Here is a 21,163-nt window from a genome sequence, read left to right on the forward strand (position 1 = left end):
TCAGCCTTTTTCTTATAATCTGCCTTTTCTTATTAAAGCTGAATACAGAATTCAAGGAACCTGATTTCTGAACCATGAAACATGGCTGCTGTTCTGAAAATTAACAACTAAATCAAAGGCTGCCTCCTAAAGTATTCTTTTTTTTTTTTTTTTTGAGGAAGATTTGCCCTGAGCTAACATCCATCGCCAATCTTCCCTTTTTTTGGCTTGAGGATGATTAGCCCTGAGCTAACATCTGTGCCAGTCTTCCTCCGCGTTGTATGTGGGATGCCACCAGAACATAGCTGACGAGTGGTGCAGGTCCGCGCCTGGGATCTGAAGCTGTGAACCCCGGGCCATGAAAGCAGAGCGTGGGAAACTTGAACCACTATGCCACTGTATTCTTTAGGAATGAAATCATCACTGTGTTTGTCAGGGTCCTTTTGCATTTCTCTTGCACTTAAAATATTTTTTAGCACCAGTACCTTCTTCCCTTCTGTTGCCTATCATATTTCTCATACTTCTTGGCTTTCATATGAAAAAGTTAGCATTTTATAGAAATTACCAACCAATCAAAGCACTCTTTTCTTCTGCATGGCAAGCATCAGTTGTAATGTTTAGATCACCAACTCTTTGTCACTTTATGTTTCTAGGTGCTCCCAGGCTACTTATTCACTGATGTTTTGATTTTGCTTATCTGATTTAGTTTTTAATGCTATTTCTGGGTCTTTCCCTCTTTTGGAAGCCTCAGGGATTGAATACTATTCCCTGGATAATTAAGGTTTTTTTGTGAAAACAACATGTAAGTTATTTTTGTGATTTAAAAACAGGCCTAAAAAGTAGTACAACTATCAATGATGCTGGTTCTCCAGATCTAAGTGGGTGACTGAGTGAAGTGGACTGGGGTAGAGTATGTGGTGCTAAAAATGAACTTGTGTAGTCAGTGCAAACAAATGCCCAGGATAATATAAGTGATATTTAGATTATTTCTAGGATTTAACTTACTGAACAGAAAAACTGGTACTTCATAGTCTGAAAATTAAGATGTTTTATATTTTATTGAAATAAGTATTCTTTTTTGTTAGAAATATCTGCATTTTATTTAACCTTAAATTTTTAATTTATTTTTTAATTTTTTTTTTAATTTTTTGTTTATTGCGGTAACATTGGTTTACAACATTGTGTAAATTTCAGGTGTACATCGTTATACTTCTATTTCTGCATAGATTACATCATGTTCACCACCAAAATACTAATTACAACCCATCACCACACACATGTGCCTAATTATCCCTTTCGCCCTCCTCCATCCCCCCTTCCCCTCTGGTAACCACCAATCCAATCTCTGTCTCTATGTGTTTGTTTATTGTTGTTATTATCTACTACTTAATGAAGGAAATCATACAGTATTCGACCTTCTCCCTCTGACTAATTTCACTTTGCATAATACCCTCAATGTCCATCCATGTTGTCACAAATGGCTGGATTTCATCGTTTCTTATGGCTGAGTAGTATTCCATTGTGTATATATACCACATCTTCTTTATTCATTCGTCCCTTATGGGCACTTAGGTTGCTTCCAAGTCTTGGCTATTGTGAATAACGCTGCAATGAACACAGGGGTGCATGTATCTTTACTCATTGGTGTTTTCAAGTTCTTTGGATAAATACCCAGCAGTGGAATAGCTGGATCATAAGGTAGTTCTATCCTTGATTTTTTGAGGAATCTCCATACTGTTTTCCATAGTGGCTGCACTAGTTTGCACTCCCACCAGCAGTGTATGAGAGTTCCCTTCTCTCCACATCCTCTCCAACACATGTTGTTTCCCGTCTTGTTAATTATAGCCATTCTGACGGGCGTGAGGTGATATCTCATTGTAGTTTTGATTAACCTTAAATTTTAGGGATTAGATTTGTCTTAAGTAAAGTTAGCATTTGATCAGATTTTATAGCTCTTGAAAAAACTGGCATTGTGTATGTTTAACCTGTAATAATTTTTATTTATGCTATAAATACAAATAATATGGGCCGGCCCCGTGGCTTGGCGGTTGAGTGCGCGCGCTCTGCTGCTGGCGGCCTGGGTTCGGGTCCCGGGTGCGCACCGACGCACTGCTTCTCCGGCCATGCTGGGGCCGCGTCCCGCATGCAGCAACTAGAAGGATGTGCAGCTATGGCGTACAGCGGTCTACTGGGGCTTTGGGGGGAAAAAAATAAATAAATAAAATCTTTAAAAAAAAAAATACAAATAATATAACATTTCAGAAAGTTTGTGAACATTTTATTAAAAAGTCAGTCAGTTGTATCATTCTAACAGTTAATTTTATGTATCCACCTACTGTCTTATGTAGATTATTTTTTACCATTTGCATAATTATAATCATGCTACACTCAATTCTATATTTTATATAGCATTATATCATAAACAAATTCCTATGTTTCCCAAATAATTTCATTCATAGCTATTATTTTTAATAGTTGAATCATGTTCTATCACTTAGATGTACTACAATTTATTTAAGCATTACATTATTATTGAATTTTTGGGTTACTTCGAATATTTCCTACTATAAATATATGACAGTGAACATATTTTATACATAATGTTTTTCTCATAGTTCAGAATTTATATTTGGATAGTATCTGAAATGAAGGATCACTTAGTCAAAATTTATTAAGTTTTTATTGCATGTGATAAATACAAGTAAAGTGCTTTCTATATGTGTACCAGTTTCCCATGCCAACAATAACCTATGAAAATTCTGTCCTGGCAAGATCCCTAAGCATATTTCCCCAGTTATCAATAATATTGTAACAGTTTACTTAGTTGCTAATAACACTTGGAAAGAATGACCCTTTGAGGTTTGTCACATCTTTCCTTTATACCTATTAACTGAAAAGATTGCCCCCCAACTTTCTAGCATTGGAAAAAACTAACCCAGGTATGATAATTTAAAAGGTTCACATCACTCTAGGCAAGTAATTTGGAGATCAATACCTAGATATGGAATTGAAACATTTGGGAATTATGAATATCAGGAAAACGTCCTTCAAATCTTCAGAAGAGAAAAACAGATTATATCCCAAGGAACAAAAATCAGGATGTTATCAGACTTCTCTGCAACACTAAATTCTAGACAACAGTGGTATCTATAGTTTTGATGAGAGTCAACAAAGAAATTTGCATATAGAAGGATTTGGAAAATGATATTGATATCACCTCTAGCCAAGTAAGAAATGTATAAAAATTAAAACTTGGGGGCCGGCCCGGTGGTGCAAGTGGTTAAGTGCGTGCGCTTCTCTGCAGTGGCCGGGAGTTCGCCAGTTTGGATTTCGGGCGCGCACGGACGCACCGCTTGTTAACCCATGCTATGGCGGCATGGGTTATATGGGCGGCGTCCCATATAAAGTAGAGGAAGATGGGCCCAGATGTTAGCCCAGGGCCAGTCTTGGGCTCAGTGAAAAAGAGGAGGATTGGCATTGGATGTTAGCTTAGGGCTGGTCTTCCTCACACACACACACGCACACACACACACAAAAATTAAAACTCATGAGTCAAAGTTGTGTTATTTTTTAAAAACTGAAAGAAAAAATAAAACTAGGTAAAATTGGAGTTCTTTATTTTTTGATGCTGCAAGTATAATTAAAAAACTGAATGTGGAGGTCAAACATTATTACTGAAAGAAGAGATGACAAAAACCAAAAGTTGATGCCTAAAGTTCCAGATGTTTATAGTAAGGATTAAGAAGTGGAAGAGGGAGATGTAGAATAGAAGAGTAAGCTAACATCTTCATTTCTGGTAAGGAAAGGTAAACCATACTGTTTGTCTTAACTTTAATACCTTTAAAACTTAGGATAAAGAAAAGTTGTTTCTTTTTTCTAATTTTAAAGGACATCTCATTGGATGCATGCTAGAGGACTTTTCTGCTAACAAGTGAAACAGTTAAATAAAATTTAGCACAAAGTTTAAAAATAATTGGATGAGGATGGCTTAATATATGAACACAAACAAAAGGAAAGCTGAGCTTGCAATATTAATTTTGATCAAAATAGATTTAAGGCATTAATTATGAAACATGAAAAAGAAGGGAGAAAGGGACAAACAACAGTTGTAGGGTATTATATATATTTGAAAGAGCAAGGGAACAAAAATTAGAGACAATATGAAGATATTAGGCAAATGGATAAAAATGTAGACCAAGAACATAGATATTTTGAGTTAATTTTTGTGTATGGCGATAGCACATGGTCCACTTTCATTCTTTTGCATGTGGCTGTCCAGTTTTCCCAACACCATTTATTGAAGAGACTTTCCTTTCTCCATTGCATGTTCTTAGCACCTTTGTCGAAAATTAGCTGTCCGTATATGTGTGGTTTTATTTCTGGGCTTTCCATTCTGTTCCATTGATCTGTGTGTCTGTTTTTGTACCAGTACCATGCTGTTTTGATTACTATTGCTTTGTAGTATGTTTTGAAGTCAGGGATTGTGATGCCTCCTGCTTTGTTCTTTTTCTTTAGGATTTCTTTAGCTATTCGGGGTCTTTTGTTGCCCCATATAAATTTTAGTATTCTTTATTCTATTTCTGTGAAGAATGTCCTTGGGATTCTGATTGGGATTGCATTGAATCTGTAGATTGCTTTAGGTAATATAGACATTTTAACTATGTTTATTCTTCCAATCCACGTGCATGGGATATCTTTCCATTTCTTTATGTCATCATGGATTTCTTTCAATAATGTCTTGTAGTTCTCATTGTATAGGTCCTTCACCTCCTTGGTAAGATTTATTCCTAGGTATTTTATTCTTTTTGATGCAATTGTAAATGGTATTATCTTTTTGAGCTCTCTTTCTGTTAGTTCCTTATTAGCATACAGAAATGCAACTGATTTTTGTAGATTGATTTTGTACCCTGCAACTTTGCTGTAGTTGTTGATTGTTTCTAATAGTTTTCCAACAGATTCTTTAGGGTTTTCTATATATACAATCATGTCATCTGCAAATAGTGAGAGTTTCACTTCTTCGTTACCTATTTGGATTCCTTTTATTCCTTTTTCTTGCCTAATTGCTCTGGCCAAAACCTCCAGTACTATGTTGAACAGGAGTGGTGAGAGTGGGCAGCCCTGCCTTGTTCCTGTTCTCAGAGGAATGGCTTTCAGTCTTTCCCCGTTGAGTATGATGTTGGCTGTGGGTTTGTCATATATGGCCTTTATTATGTTGAGGTACTTTCCTTCTATTCCCATTTTATTGAGAGTTTTTATCATAAATGGATGTTGTATCTTGTCAGATGCCTTCTCTGCGTCTATTGAGATGATCATGTGGTTTTTATTCTTTGTTTTGTTGATGTGATGTATCACGTTGATTGATTTGCGGATGTTGAACCATCCCTGCGTCCCTGGAATACATCCCACTTGATCATGGTGTATGATCTTTTTAATGTATTGTTGTATTCGGTTTGCCAATATTTTGTTGAGGATTTTTGCATCAATGTTCATCAGCGATATTGGCCTGTAATTTTCTTTCTTTGTATTGTCTTTGTCTGGTTTTGGTATCAGGGTGATGTTGGCCTTGTAGAATGATTTAGGAAGTGTTCCATCTTCCTCTATTTTTTGGAATAGTTTGAGAAGGATGGGTATTAAATCTTCTTTGAATGTTTGGTAAAATTCACTGGAGAAGCCATCTGGTCCTGGACTTTTATTTTTTGGGAGGTTTTTGATTACTATTTCAATCTCTTTACTTGTTATTGGTCTATTCAGATTCTCCATTTCTTCTTGGTTCAATTTTGGGAGGTTGTATAAGTCTAAGAATTTATCCATTTCTTCTAGATTGTCCAATTTGTTGGCATATGATTTCTCATAGTATTCTCTTATAATCCTCTGTATTTCCATGGTATCTGTTGTAATTTCTCCTCTTTCATTTCTAATTTTATTTACTTGAGCCTTTTCTCTTTTTTCTTAGTAAGCCTGGCTAAGGGTTTGTCGATTTTGTTTATCTTCTCGAAGAACCAACTCTTTGTTTCATTAATCCTTTCTACTGTTTTTTGGTCTCAATTTCATTTATTTCTGCTCTGATTTTTATTATTTCTCTCCTTCTGCTGGCTTTGGGCTTTGTTTGTTCTTCTTTTTCTAGTTCTGTTAGGTGTAATTTAAGGTTGCCTATTAGGGCTTTTTCTTGTTTGTTAAGGTGGGCTTGTATCGCTATGAGTTTCCCTCTCAGGACTGCTTTTGCTGCATCCCATATGGTTTGATATGGCATGTTATCATTTTCGTTTGTTTCCAGATAGTTTTTGATTTCTCCTTTAATTTCATCAATGATCCATTGGTTGTTCAGTAGCATGTTGTTTAATCTCCACATTTTTGTCACTTTCCCAGTTTTTTTTTCATGGTTCATTTCCAGTTTCATAGCCTTATGGTCTGAAAAGATGCTTGTTATGATTTCAATCTTCTTGGATTTATTGAGGCTTGCTTTGTTTCCCAACATATGGTCTATCCTAGAGAATGTTCCATGCGCGCTTGAGAAGAATGTGTAGTCAGCTGCTTTTGGATGGAGTGCTCTGTATATGTCTACTAGGTCCATCTCGTCCAGTTTTTCATTTAAGTCTACTATTTCTTTATTAACTTTTTGTCTGGATGATCTATCCATTGCTGTAAGTGGGGTGTTAAGATCCCCTACTATTATTGTGTTGTTGTTGATTTCTCCTTTTAGGTTTGTTAATAGTTGCTTTATGTACATTGGTGCTCCTGTGTTGGGTGCATATATATTTATAAGTGATATGTCTTCTTGATGTAGTGTCCCTTTTATCATTATATATTTCCCTTCTTTGTCTTTCTTAACCTGTTTTATCTTGAAGTCTACTTTGTCTGATATGAGTATGGCAACACCTGCTTTCTTTTGTTTGCCATTAGCTTGGAGTATTGTCTTCCATCCTTTCACTCTGAGCCTGTGCTTGTCTTTAGTGCTAAGATGTGTTTCCTGAAGGCAGCATATTGTTGGGTCTTGCTTTTTAATCCATCCTGCCACTCTGTATCTTTTGATTGGAGAGTTCAATCCATTTACATTTAGGGTAATTATTGATATATGAGGGCTTAATGTTGCTGTTTTGTCACTTATTTTCTGGTTCTTTTGCATTTCCTTTGTTTCTTGTCCCATTTGTTTTGGACTGCCAATTCAGTTTGGTTGTTCTGTCTTATGACTCTTCTAGTTTTCTCTTTGTTTATCATATGTGGTTTTGCTTTGATTATTTGTTTAGTGGTTACCTTGAGGTTTGGGCAAAAAATCTTGTGTATGAGATAGTCCATTATCTGATACCCTCCTATTTCCTTATACTAAGTCAATTCAGTCACTTTCCTCTTCCCCTTCTAAGTTGTTCTTGTTATACCTTATTCTATCTTGTGTTGTGGCTGTGTGTTTACAGTGATGAGGTTAAATTTATTTTTGGTGAATTTCTTCCTTTGATCTTTGAATTTAGTATTTAAGTGGTTGCTAACCTATTCCGGTAAAGATCTACTATTTTTCTGAGTTTGTCTACCTACTTTTCTCCTTCCTCCAAGCTTTGTGTTCCCTTTCTCTTCTTTTTTTCAGGCCTGAGGGCCTTCTTGAGTATTTCTTGTAGTGGGGGTCTCGTGGCCATGAACTCCCTTAGCTTTTGTTTATCTGGGAGAGTTACTATTTCTCCATCATATTTGAAGGATATTTTTGCTGGATAGAGTATTCTTGGCTGAAAGTTTTTGTCTTTCAGTATTTTGAATATATCATTCCAGTCTCTTCTAGCCTGTAAAGTTTCTGTTGAGAAATCCGCTGAGAGCCTGATGGGAGTTCCTTTGTACGTTATTTTTTGTTTTTGTCTAGCTGCCCTTAATATTGTTTCTTTGTCGTTGACCCTGGCTAGTCTTACCACTAGGTGTCGTGGTGAAGGCCTTTGTCTGTTAATATATATAGGTGTCCTGTTGGCTTCGCTTACTGCTATTTCCTGCTCCTTCCCCAGATTTGGGAAATTCTCAGCTATTATTTCCTTGAATAGGCTCTCTGTTCCTCTTTCCCTCTCCTCTCCCTCAGGAATACCTATAATTCTTATGTTACATTTTCTAATAGAGTCAGATATTTCTCGGAGTCTTTCTTCATTTCTTTTTAGTCTTAGTTCTCTCTCCTCTTCCATCTGGAGTATATCTGTATTCCTATCCTCTAAAGTACTAATTCTTTCCTCCATATTGTCAGCTCTGTTCTTTAAAGATTCCAGATTCTCCTTTATCTCCTCCATTGTGTTCTTCATCTCCATCAGCACTGATTGGTTTTTCTTTATGATTTCAATCTCTTTTGTGAAGAAACTCCTAATCTCATTGAATTGTTTGTCTGTGTTGTCTCGTATTTCGTTGAGTGTTTTTATGATAGCTATTTTGAAATCTCTGTCATTTAGTTTATGGATTTCTGTGTCTTCGGGGTTGATTTCTGGGTGCTTGTCATTTTGTTTCTGGTCTGGTGATTTCATATATTTTTGCATTGTGGTTCCTGTGTTGGTTTTGTTTTTCCTCATCCTGGAAATCTCTGGTTGCAATTTCCACCTGCCACCACTGTCTGGTGGTAAAGGGCTGTGTAGTCTAAGCCCCCTGCGCTCTGCCCCGGTTTTTCTGCTGCCATCCGCAGTTTTGTGTTTTTTTTCCCGCTGCGATCCACGGGTCCAGTCGTTTGATCAGGTCTGCCGCGGATCGCTTGGTCTGGTCTGTCGCTGATCACTTGGTCTGGTCTGTCACGCATCGCTAGGTCTGGTCTGGTCGGTTGAGCTGCAGAGTCCAGTTCGCGGGGAGGGGGGAGCTCTCTCTTTTGCCCTCTGGGTCCCTGACGTTGGAGGCTTCTCGTTTGCCCCTCTTTATCCGCTCTCTGGGGTGCTCAGATGTTGATGGTAGCCCTGTGGCTCCTCTGAGTCCTCTGTGCCGGAGTTTCCCACTGGCTGAGAGAGTCCGAAGAGCCACGGTTTCCCCGCCGAGGGCCGCCCCTCCCCCCTCTCTGGGAGCCACGCCGACCGGGATCGCTGATCTGATGGGGAGGGAGAGGAGTTCTCCTTACCTCTCCCCACTTCCTCCGGGGGCCCAGCACGTTCCGCTCTCAGATGTGCGGCAGTGTGGATCCCTCCGCTCTAGCTTTTCACTGTCTGGGATTCCGTTGTTGGTCTGTGACTGTTGCTTTTGTTGTATCTTGTCGGGGGAAGAGTTCACGGGAAAGCTCACTCCGCCATGATGCTGATGTCACTCAAGAACATAGATATTTTATTAAGTATATAAGGAAGTTATAAAAATTAATTATTGGTGAGACCACAAAAAAAATGTTCAATGAATTCCTAAATACAGAAATTGTATAGTATATCTTACCTGGACACAATTGGGAAAGCTAGAAATTAAAATCAAAAATAAAACCTCCAACCATTTGTAAATTGAAGTATATCTTTGGTTACATCTACAAGTCTTGATATTGGTGTTCTTATTTTTTTCTAAATCATCTAATCAGTGTAATTTTGGTTTCCAATTATATCCAATAACTGTTTGGGAAATCAAAATTATACTGATTAGATGATTCAAGAAAAAAAGCATGATCATCAAGATCAAACCTTGAGATGCAATCAAAGGTAAATTCAGAGCCAAATTTATAATTTTATATTATTTGTGTTTAAATAAAGAAAAGAAATTAGTTACTAATTTAATTAAGAAGTTTGAAAATAAGCAATAAAACCTGAAAAAAAGAAAAAACAGAATACACTATGATAATTTTTTTAAAAAGAAGAAATAAACATATTAATAAAATGGAAAAAAAATTAGTAAACTAGTAGAACAATTCCTGGCAAAGATAATGATGAGAACACTAATTCAATTTAGGAGAAAGAAAACAAGTCATCATCAGTCTTAGAACCAACACTTCAGTAAGGCATCCAGGGTAGGTGGGCAGCCTCTGTTCCACCAAGTCATCCAGAGACTGAAACTAGTGGGGGCTCTGCCTTTGTACCAGGCATTGTTTTTGTAGGCATGACAGAAATTAGGTCTCTAATTAAAAGTAAGTAGGAGGCATTCCAGCCTCTGAAGAGCAAGGTGTGGAAGTGGTGCACACCTCTTCTGCTCACATTCCATTAGTAAGAACTTAATTCTTGGTGAAGACAAGGGAGACTGAGAAATGTAATGTAGCTGGTCTGCCATGTGCCTGGCTACAGTTCTGTTATGTGGAAGAAGGAAAAACAGATGTTGTGGTCTACTAGCAGTCTCTCTCACAGCTGCTACACAGGACCTTTATAAAATACGTGAAGTAGTGTATATAGGGATAAAACTAAAAATATCAATGAAATGAAGTGTTCTGTGGAAAAATGTAAATGAACAGAATTGAAACAAATAGAAGTAGAAAATATAAAAAGAATAATCACCACCATTATTTCCAAAATTGCCTTTGTATTCAGTTTTACTGCTGTATATTTTCTAACTTTCAAAAAGCAGGCAAACACTATACTATATAAACTTCTTCAGAGCTTTATAAAAGATAGTTTCCCATCCAGTTCCTTTTGAAAGGGTGGAATAATCCTGATGCTCCAGTTCAAAAAATATAATATAGCAAGGAACATTCTAAACCTATCTGATTTAGAATACAGATGTAAAGATCCTAAATAAAATATTAGCAAATATAATTCATTAGCCTATTCAAAGGATTACCCATGATGATCAAGCATGGCTTATCTCAGAAATATAATGATGGTTCAAGTTTAAGAAAACTATCAATATATGATTATTTGTATCATGCTTCCCAAAAGAAAAACCAAATAATCCCAATCAAATATGAAAAGACAAAAGTATCTTTTTTTATTCCTGATTTCTTTGAAAATTGTGTTTAGAATATTAGGCACAGAAAGATTTCTTAATGTGATAAAGAATATGTCTTCAACCAATAGCCAAAATATTTTAACTGTATTTTGCGTTAAAATTTTGAAGATATCTACTACCACGATTTTAAATGTTTCTCAAAAAAATACCTGCATATGACTTAAAAATTGTACAGATGGCTTAATAATAAAAATCAGTAATTCCCTGCCCAGTCTCTTCCTACTCACCCTTCCCGTTAGTCCTCCTTCCTATTTCTAATAATTGTATTGCTATGTTAGTTCCTCTATTATTACCTTCACAATTTTACATATACTAAAATATTTTTCCTATTCCACCAAATATGGACTTTATGTCTTGATTCCCCATCTATAATTAGGCAACTGGTTCTCTAACACTCTTAGTAAATAAAACTGTTAGTTATTTAATATATAGAATCTTGATAAATGCTAACTAATTATGTTTAGTAATCAATTGCATCCTAATTTTATTTTCAAGCAAATTTTTATTGTATGCCTGTTGCTTTGCAACCTTCATACGGATGTATATACAACTTTTTTTTTCCACCAGAGGCCACTAGTGATAATAACTAAGGTCAAAATAAGAACTCTTTCAGCTTTCATTTCAGATTTTTATTTAAGAAGAGAAAATATAAAATAACAGTATACTTCTCTGTTCTTTAAATTTAGAAATAGGGAATTAGAGAATAAAGATATTTTTTAAATTCAATTATATAATAGCATTTAAGAGAAAAGGAAAAATGGGAAATTATACTAGATATATATACAAGGGAAAAATAAATAACACAAAAAAAGGAGGGGGCACAGATTGACTTATGCCTTTTTAGAGGAAGGAATGATATAAGCACAGAAAGTCCAAGAGAGGAAAATGACCACACAGACTTAAACAAAGACAAATATATAGCAACATGAAGAAAGATTTCTTGGTGACTCTTTAAAGTTTATTTTAGTATATAATTGGGAAAGCAAATAGTTGTTCCATAATTTAGTTCATTTGAAAACACCAAATTTAACATATTGGATTTATAAAAAGTAGGTAAAATTGTATTAGTGATTTGGGAAAATATAAAAGAAATAAAAAGTAAAGTTGTTACTATCAAAAATCCTTGAAATTTAAGTCTCATAACAAAGTAAATGATTTAAAAGCAGTCTGAAAATACGCATCTGAAAGTATATATTAAAAGCATACAAATTAATCCAGTAAAGAAACAAAACACTTTTAATGATAATTAATATTTTTACATTTGCCCTGAAGTCTTCTGTATTCAGTTTAGTTAGAAGAAATATTTTAAAGCCATATTATTTGTATGTTTTTCTTTTTTACTAGAGAGATAAAAAGTCAACCCTAAATAATCGTGAATGTATTACATAATAAAGGATTTTCCATGGTATTCTAATGGGAATTCACACAAACTCAGTGAGACTAATGCTGTGTAGTAGTTCTTAATATAATATAATCAAACTCTTTGCTCTCCTTTTGTGATTTAGTCACAAACTCCCAGAATAATACACACTTTACGAGTTAAAGCAAACAACACCTTTCTGTGGGTCCTCCAGTCGTGAGGTAAATTTGTCTCATGAGTTGGAAGTAGAGTTGAGACAAGTCTCAGAAATCCCAGCAATGAAACTCAAGAAATTTGGTACTTCTTTCTTCTACATAAAGCTGTAATCCCCAAAACTTGATTCTTATTTAGCTTACTGTTTCAAAGCATGTATTATTTATATTGCTACTGTATATAAATTAGCAAGTTAGTTTGAGATGTATATTCTTTTACAGTGCAACACTTAGAGTACCATTTAGTATACCTCTTTAGTGTTTATTATCTACAGACTAGTATTTGTTAATGATCAATATGGTATCAACATGGTATCCCAAATGGTACTCTTAAACTTGAGTCCACACAGTAAGATAAAGGAGGCAATTATCCCTTGTCAATATATCCCAGAAGAATGGATGGATAATTTAGCTCAAAAATGTGGTCCACAAGGTGAAGTTTGGGCTGAAGTGCTCTGGATTAGTGCTTTGTACTTGGTAAACAGACTGAATAAGTACTAGTATTCTGTTCACTTTGTGTCCTTTGGCTTAGGCTAGAAATTACTATCACACCAGAAAACTAAATTATCATGCTCTAAACTGTCAGTCATCTAGCTATAAAACTCTTTATTTTCAAGACACCTCTATTGTTATGCCCAAAGTATGATTATTAAGAAAGAAAAATTTCCACAAAATTCTTGTGCCACTGTGAGGGAACAGGTGCAAACTGGAAGAATTTGGTACATCTTGAAACCTAGGAAGGCAATCTCAGCACCAGAGTAAAAGGCATATTTAAATCAGTCACCATAACCTGATCCATCAGTTTGTTTGATTCATTCATTCATTCCTGACTATCCTATTTAAAATTATAATCCCCACTCCCTTTACTGGGAACTCTCCATTCCCTGCTCTTTTTTTTTTTTTTTTTTTATCCATAGCACTTATCATTGTCTTTCTTCCCTCACTAGAATGTTAACTTCAAAAAGGCAAGGATTTTTTTTTTCCTATTGTGTTAACTGCTATATTGCAGAGCTTAAAAGAGTCTTTGGCAATATATATTTTAATTGAATTTATTAAATAATTTTGAAGTCATAAAATAAAAATTTGGAAGGCATTTTAGAGATTTACCTTGCTTAAATCTTTATCTGAATCATTTGTTTCACTTTCAAATAATAGCTGGAAAAAAACATAGGAAATATATATAATGAAGAACTTTGAAGAAAAAAAAATAGCACATACCCTTAAAGAATGTAGTAGTCCCCCAAAAAAGAAAAAAATAAAGGAACCAATGATGACTGGGCATCTTTACTTGTTGAATTTTAGTTTAGATGCAAACGAGTATTTTTTTCATTTGGGTAGGCAAAAGCTTCTTTTAGATACTTTTTAAGCAATTGGAATTGAGGGAGAAATAGCATCTTTGAAGTACACTAAGAAGTTGTAGTAATTCACTGAATTCTGTTTTGTTTTTGTAAACCTGCTCAATGTACTAGTATACATTTCTATAAAAGTATAGGTGAATGTGGCTTACAAACTTATCTCTTTTTTACACAAGTCTTTTTATTGCAAAACAAGTTTCTATTCTGCAATTAATTAGAATAGTGACATCCTGTGTCTAGTTCTTAGTACTAAAAACAACTTTCTCATGACAGCAATTGACTGTCAAATGATGTAAATCAAATCTTTCTTCCTAGATCTGGCTGGAATCATATATATTTAAACTAAAAAAGGAAAAATGTTTCGTGCTAAGTTTTTCTCTTACTCTAACATTGTGTATTAAAATTTTATGCAAGTTTAGTTAAAATGAAAAAAGGCAATTTGCCTTTCACTTTTTAAAAACATGAGTGTTAATATATAGAGCAAAAATAGAAGAATAACTGGCAAATGGTAGGTATTCAATTAATGTACACTGAATGAAATTACATGTTTTTGCTTAAAGTAGAATAATAGATTAATATTTCATCTTAATATATAAGAAATATTATTTCTCCTTTTATACTCATATGCTTTATCAGAAATTTAGAGTTTTGGCATTCGTGGGTAAACAACATTTTAGATAACCACATTTAAATCTAGGTTTCCTCAGGAAATACTAAAATCATTGGTCCCCTTTATTAATAACTGCCAGTACTATAGAATAAACATGTTTTAGTATTTTTGTCAATTTATATACTGGGAAATGTATGCTACAAATATGCTGAGATATTACATCTTCTAATGGAATATTAATGCATGAATGAATATACTGATATACAGGTGAGGATAGTGCAACAAACACACTAGATCCAGGACTTATTTTGAGTTCTTTTCCTAGCAGAACTGTTGGATTCATACCAATCTGTCTTCCACATATTTCTGGTCCCTTCTTGACTGTTCTTAGTATTTGTAATATGTCTAACCAGGTTGAGGGATGAAATCCATGGTTGTAGAACAGTTGTCTGTATTACTATTCTATGTAAGAATTAAATCTAAAACCTTGATTTGATTACAGAGTCTAACCCAAAGTTTTTCATAGTCCTATTTCATGAGACACTAGGATTCCATGAAATAATTTTCTAGTGAAGTAGACTTTGAATTTTTCATAATCTGTTTATATGAGACTAATCTCTCCAAATCTAATTCCTTTCTCTTATTCAGTCTCCTAATTACTTTTTCATCCTCACCAACCTATTTTTGCTATCAATTATATTTTGGCTACCAATTATAGCGTATCAGAAAGTGAATAATGTGAATGTTGCCACCTATAGGCAGAAAATTAATTACATTTGTTTATAACACACAGAAAAGCATAATCTAAAAAAAGGAAGTTCTTTTTTTCTAACTCCTACAACCACCGTTTTCAAACTTATTATCTAGATTTTTACCTATTTGTTATTGATGCTTCCATTTCAGTTGCCTGTGCTTTAAAATAAAGCATTTACTTAAACTTTTATCATTTTGTCTTTTATTACTTGCTTTTATAATACCATTTAAGTATACCATCTTACTAAAATTCTGTGACTTCAAAGAGTTTAAAGAGACCTGTTTAAACCAAATAACTTTGTTATATACCAAGCTAACTATGGTATCTTAGTTTACCTCTGGAGTGGGGGAAATTACCACTATTTGTTCCTGGGAATGAAAAGCTTCCCCTCCTACAATCTATTATCATTAGTCGTTGGTTTTGTGCCTTCTCTATAATGATATAGGTTTGTTTCTCCTTTATTCTTTGCAGAGTGCTGCAGCAGCTCCCAGTCCAGTGCTAGGAAACATTCCCCCAGGAGATGGCATGCCAGTAGGTCCTGTACCACCAGGGTTCTTTCAGGTACTCAGAGAAACTCCGACTAGGAATGCAAAGGCATAGGAACTCCTGTTTGATTTTATTTAAAGATGTGAAGGAGAATGAGGCTATTTTAATTCTTAAGGTAAACTTAATGCTGTGCAGCCAACTCTTGATTATGCAGAGACTGATTATCTAGTGTTTAGATCAGCCCTTCCTTCCTACATTTTATTTGTTGTCAAATCTTTATTCGTTTATTTATTTTGCCATTTCATTGTTCACGTAAGAAAAAAAGGGAGTAGAAATGCAAATTAGCCTATTAAGTTAACTGTGGTCAAGATTTGGGGGGAGAAGATGCTAAAGATGAGGTTCTGGAATGCTATATGGATTTTAACCATCCAAGCTATCCATACCTCCACAGACTACAGATAATCAAGATTTGGCTGTACTTTCAAAATATGGCTAAATCATAACCTATTCATTTATCAAGATTATAGGCTATATCAAAATATTTTTTGAATCATCTTTGTGGCTAAGTGGGAATTTTTATTGATATTATTACATAGCATTTTAAAATAAGATTTTAAAATACATATGTTAGTATTTTAAAATTTCAGCAAGACCATTTAGTTTAGCAATGATGATAATGATTTTAGAATTACACTAATCACTTTTCAATTTTATGGCACCCACATCTTAAATTGACAGTTTTCTAACCCAAACCAACATAGATTCTGAAGTTTATTTTTCTTTTTACTACATAGTTTAGTTTATAACACACTTTGAGAAAATTAGGAAGAATTTAGGAGTTAAAAACTAGAGTTGGAAGGCATTACAGGCATTAATGTAATATGCTATATTGTTAATGAATTACGCTAGGTACTTATAAACTAATTTGTCACTTTAGTGTTTTGTGTTTTCAACGTCCTTGATAATCATCTGTTGGTTAATCCATACCATTATTACAGAGTAGATCAATGTACTTATAAATGTGGAAATGGAGAAATAAAATTATAGGTAATTTTTGAAAGTACAGCAATTGAATAAAAAGGCTTAATTAGAACCTAGTACCAACTCTGAAATGTAAAGTTGTTTAGGACGTGGTTGTTTGTCTGGCTACTCTATATTAATATCCAAGCGGTCTAAAATATTCAAAAGTCTTTTAGGGCTCACATCTGTCTTAAGGGCTCTTTCTTATAATCTAGGAACATATTATAACTCTTGATTATTCATTAAACAATCACCATTTAAGATAATAATAATAAAAACGAACACTTAGTAACTACTTACTATATGCCATGCTTTGTTTTAAATACCTTACATATATAAACTCTTAATTTTCACAATAACCCTAGATGTGAAGTACGTATTATCATCATTCTCATTGTACAGATGGAAAAACCGAGGCTTAACAGATAAGTGATTTGCACAAAGTCAGAAGGTTCAGGACTGGGATTCAAATCAAGGCTTTTTGGACTTCTGCCATTGAATGGACCTTTTAAAGTTCATAGTTGACCATTATTCATAAAATATTTCTAGCTCATTTTATTTTTTTTCCTCATGCTCTTATTTCTTTTGCCAAGGATAGGTTGGAGTTAGTGAGTAAATCAGAAGAGTTTATCTACTTCTTAGAGTTAGTAGAAGCTCTCTAACTGGCACTTGTAAAAAGAAGGAGTAGATTGGGAAGGAAACCAAATCCTTTCTTTCTAGGATTAAACAAAGATGTGTGAACCCATACATTATCATCTCCACATTTTGTAGAATGAGCCGTTCTCCCCTTACCTGTCTTCTGCCTAGGTCTTGATAAAAGTAGTTGAACAGAGTTAACTTTGTTTCAGTTATTCCAATGTGATAAATATTTCAGTACTACTGGATGCCAGTAGTATGGTAAGCATCTAAAAATGAGATTGTATAATATGTACCTTCCTGAAGGTCATTGTCTAGCCAGTGGGACATTATTAAAAATAAATAACTGTAATATAGCAAGATATGTGCTGTAACAGAGTAGAGTGTAAAGTTCTGTGATGACCTGGAAGAGAGAGCCATTAAGTCTGTCTGAGTTGGAGCTAAAAGCAGTTTGGAAAAAGTTTTCCAGGAAAACAAGCAGAGGAATGATATTTCAGAAAGTGGGAACAGTACAAGCAAAAGTGTGGAGGCATCAGAATGAACTGTGCAGAGGTCTTCAGAGTAATACATAGAGAAAGTAGAGGCAGGGTAGGCAGGAGTTCCTGGAAATGAGTTTGGAAAGATATGCCCTAGCATATTGAGAAAGGCCTTATACGCAAGGTAGGAACTTGAGTCTTCATTCAGTGGGCGTGTAGGAGATGTCAGAGATCTTTAAGGACAGTGACCTGAATTCAAACTATAGAATGGATCAGGCTTTGTTAGGTACCTATGATACAATTGTATACAAAATCCCTGCCCTCAAAAAACATACATTGTGGTGAATGAGAGAGAGAAAAGGCAATTAGAGTCTAGAAAGAAAATGGCTATATTAAATGAGTAGACTGTACTCTTAGCACAAATCAGAAGACCACCAAACCCAATCTGGGGAGGGGCATCATCGGGGAAATATTGACAAAATAGTAAATAAAATCAAAATTGGCATGTAGAGATAAGTTAAGAAAAATTAGACAAAGGAGGCGGGAGGGCAGGGGGAGAACATTCCAGGAAGAGGAAAAAATAATTTACTAAGCCCCAGAGGGGCAAGGAGAGAGACCAAATATTTCAAAAAAACCAGAGCTTAATTAGCTAAAGGCAGAGTAGCTGGGGATGAGGCTTGAGAGGAACCTTGAGGAGCCTTGTAGGTTAGTTAAGAGTTTGAACTTGATCTTAAGGGGAGTAATAGGCTACTGAAGGATTTTAAGCAGGAGAGAGGCATGTTCATATTTGCATTTTTAGAAAAATCACTCCAGTTACAGGTATAACCAGGATTGCAGAGAGAGAAGTCTGAAGGTAGGGAGACAGGAGGCTGTGACAGTAATCCAGGTGAGAGTTAACGATGGCCTGACCTAAGATAGTGTCAGTGAGTATGGAGAGAGATGAACAGCTTTGAGAGACGAATAAATGTGAGGGGTATGAGTAAAAGAATTCGAGAATAATATCCTGGTTTCTGGCTCTCACCGGGCCAGATGGAAGTATCATTTTCTGAGATAGGGACCACAAAATGAGGAGTAGGTTTGAGGTGGGACAGGTAAAGCCTAAAACAGTAATCTAGGCTAGAGATAAAACCTCCAACATCCCATCATATTAAGGGCACTTGAATCCACAGGGGTAAATTAATTGTCCAGGGAGAAAGTTCAGAATGAGAGGGTATACAACAGAGCTCCAGAAAGCACTGACACTTAAAAGATGAACAAAGGCAATAGACCTAGAGACTGGATGCAGGGGTATTGATGCAGGGGCATCAGTTGGTTGGCTATTAATAGTAGCCCAAGGAAGAGACTCTCTGAACCTATTGAAGAGCAGTGGCAGAGGATTAGAAACGAAGAAACAGTTCATAGTTATGTTTAATAGGACTTAGTTGATTAACCAAAGTAGGGAGAGAAGAGAAGGAGTTGGAGGAATCAAGGATGATTCTGAGGTTCCTACTTCGAGCCTCTAATAATGTTAATATCTTTATCTGAGTAAGGAAAGATTTATTTTTGGTGACCCTGTGTACAGCAGAGCAGGTGTTTTCTCACCTTTCGATGGCCAATGTTTTCGGAAGTGGGTGGCCAAATCCTTCTTCCTAGTCTGTCTTAGTCTGGAAGCTCTGCTGAAACCTGCCCACCATGGGTGACCCTGCTGGTATTTGAAATAGCATGGCATAGCTTTCAGCATCACAGCAATACGCAGCTGCCACCCAACAGATGGGTGCTGCGGTTCCCTGACCGGAAACGAACCTGGGGTGCAGTGGTGAGAGCGCTGATCATAACCATGAGACCTCCAGGGCTGGCTGAGGAAAGAGAAGAGGTAGAAAAAGTTTTAGATATATTTGAGTTTGATATGCAACTCATTCCTCTTTATCCAGGGTGACCATTCCAGCTAATCCCAAATACTCTTTCCCCCTATTTAGCAGGCTTAAATATGTCTAGGGCAGTCTCCCTAGAAATGCCTTTCTGAAATATGAAAAACTCAAACTATCAAACTTTTTTAAAAGAAGTAAGATGTTGTTATCTTTTGGTACATGTAATGATGGAATCAAACTACTCAAGTATTTTCTAAATGTCAGTGTTAGTATCCTACAGTGATTGGGCTGTACATCAGCATGATTCTGGGCAGAATGTCTATTGGTAATGAAGAGTAGCTGCCTTCTGTGAGGAGAAGTAGCAGCAGACAATCATAATTCCAGTCCAAGCACGAGTTTTTAATTCAGTTCCAAAGAGATGCTGACCTCAAAGAATTATCCAAATCTGGAGAAGCTCTGATGGGATATCAACATCTGATGGGATATTCATAAACTCTGATGCCCAAGATCAGGCACAGTCTTGATTATTAGCTCAGTACAAGGCAAGGGAGATTGGAAGCAACTGTAAAAAAACTGGTTATGGTTCCTTTAAGTGGGCATGTCCGGAAAGCTGACTGGGATAGAGACTCAGGCTTTCCCAAAACCCAGAGACTCAGACATCAGAGAATTCCTGGTTCGAAAGAGACTTAGGAGAGTGCTGAACAATTTTTCCAGCCTCTCAGTTTGGTTGCAGCTACTAAATTCTAGACAGCAGTTACCTCCCATTGCCTTTGACCTTTAGGTGGAGTATGGGAACAGTTTTGAATCCCCATTCTTAGTGAGGAAATGCAAAGCTTATTTGGAATGGGACTAGACCAGGAAAGAATTGAGCCTATTAGAATTTAATGAATAAATGAAAACAAAGAAGAAAAATTTGTAATTAGTACATAAAGCACTGGCTTAGGTATTGCTGAGCTCTACTCACTATTGATCATACCATAAAAAGTACATTGAAACAGTTCCCCTAAATAGACAAACATACTGTTTTTATCCCTGTGTACATTGCAGAACAAGCCCCCTCTTTCCATTGTGACATCAGTATAGGCTTAAATACATTACCAAGTGGACTTAGTACCAACTCTAAATTTGTGAATTCATGACAACTGCATTTGAATAATAGTAATTAACTTAAACTCTAAAATGAATAAACTCATAAATAAAAATTATGATTAATACCCCATGTATTTAATAAGTCCCTCCTGGAAGACAGTCTTTAGATTATTGTCTTTCTGTTTGTGACAGATAGTAACATTGTTCATACTTAAACTTTGATGTTTTTATTGAAATGGAAGAGCTTCTGTTGTTGAGTAGGAGATCAATTAAGTAAAATCAGTAGGAATAGTTGGACATGCAAAAGGAGGTATCAGGTTAGTAAAATAAAACCATTTAAAGTAAGATACATATATTTATTTACTTGAAATCTTTTATCAAAGGAGTAATTTGTATATAAAACCCTATGAGTTCTCAGAGTGATCTGCCATGGAACCGGTGAATGGCTTGAGCAGCTTTCTTAGCTTGGGAAGTCCTGCTGCTGAGGTCAGAGG

At 35.5% G+C, this 21,163-nt stretch overlaps 1 protein-coding gene across 4 annotated transcripts in view; it reads left to right on the top strand.

Moving 5' to 3' along the window:
- SSBP2 (single stranded DNA binding protein 2) overlaps positions 1 to 21,163 on the top strand; it is a 296,005-nt gene that overhangs the window by 192,924 nt on the left and 81,918 nt on the right. For 3 of the 4 annotated variants that reach the window (XM_004420399.3, XM_087430094.1, XM_087430095.1), the window contains one exon: positions 15,587 to 15,676. The exons of the other annotated variant lie outside the window; for it this stretch is intronic. In XM_004420399.3, the coding sequence (XP_004420456.1) occupies positions 15,587 to 15,676 (90 nt within the window). The remainder of the gene's footprint in view (positions 1 to 15,586; positions 15,677 to 21,163) is intronic. 4 annotated transcript variants of the gene reach the window in all.

The sequence above is a fragment of the Ceratotherium simum genome, chromosome 4 (genome assembly GCF_057802395.1).
Source record: "Ceratotherium simum simum isolate JZ-2026a chromosome 4, ASM5780239v1, whole genome shotgun sequence".
In the NCBI taxonomy this organism is placed as follows: Eukaryota; Metazoa; Chordata; class Mammalia; order Perissodactyla; family Rhinocerotidae; genus Ceratotherium; species Ceratotherium simum.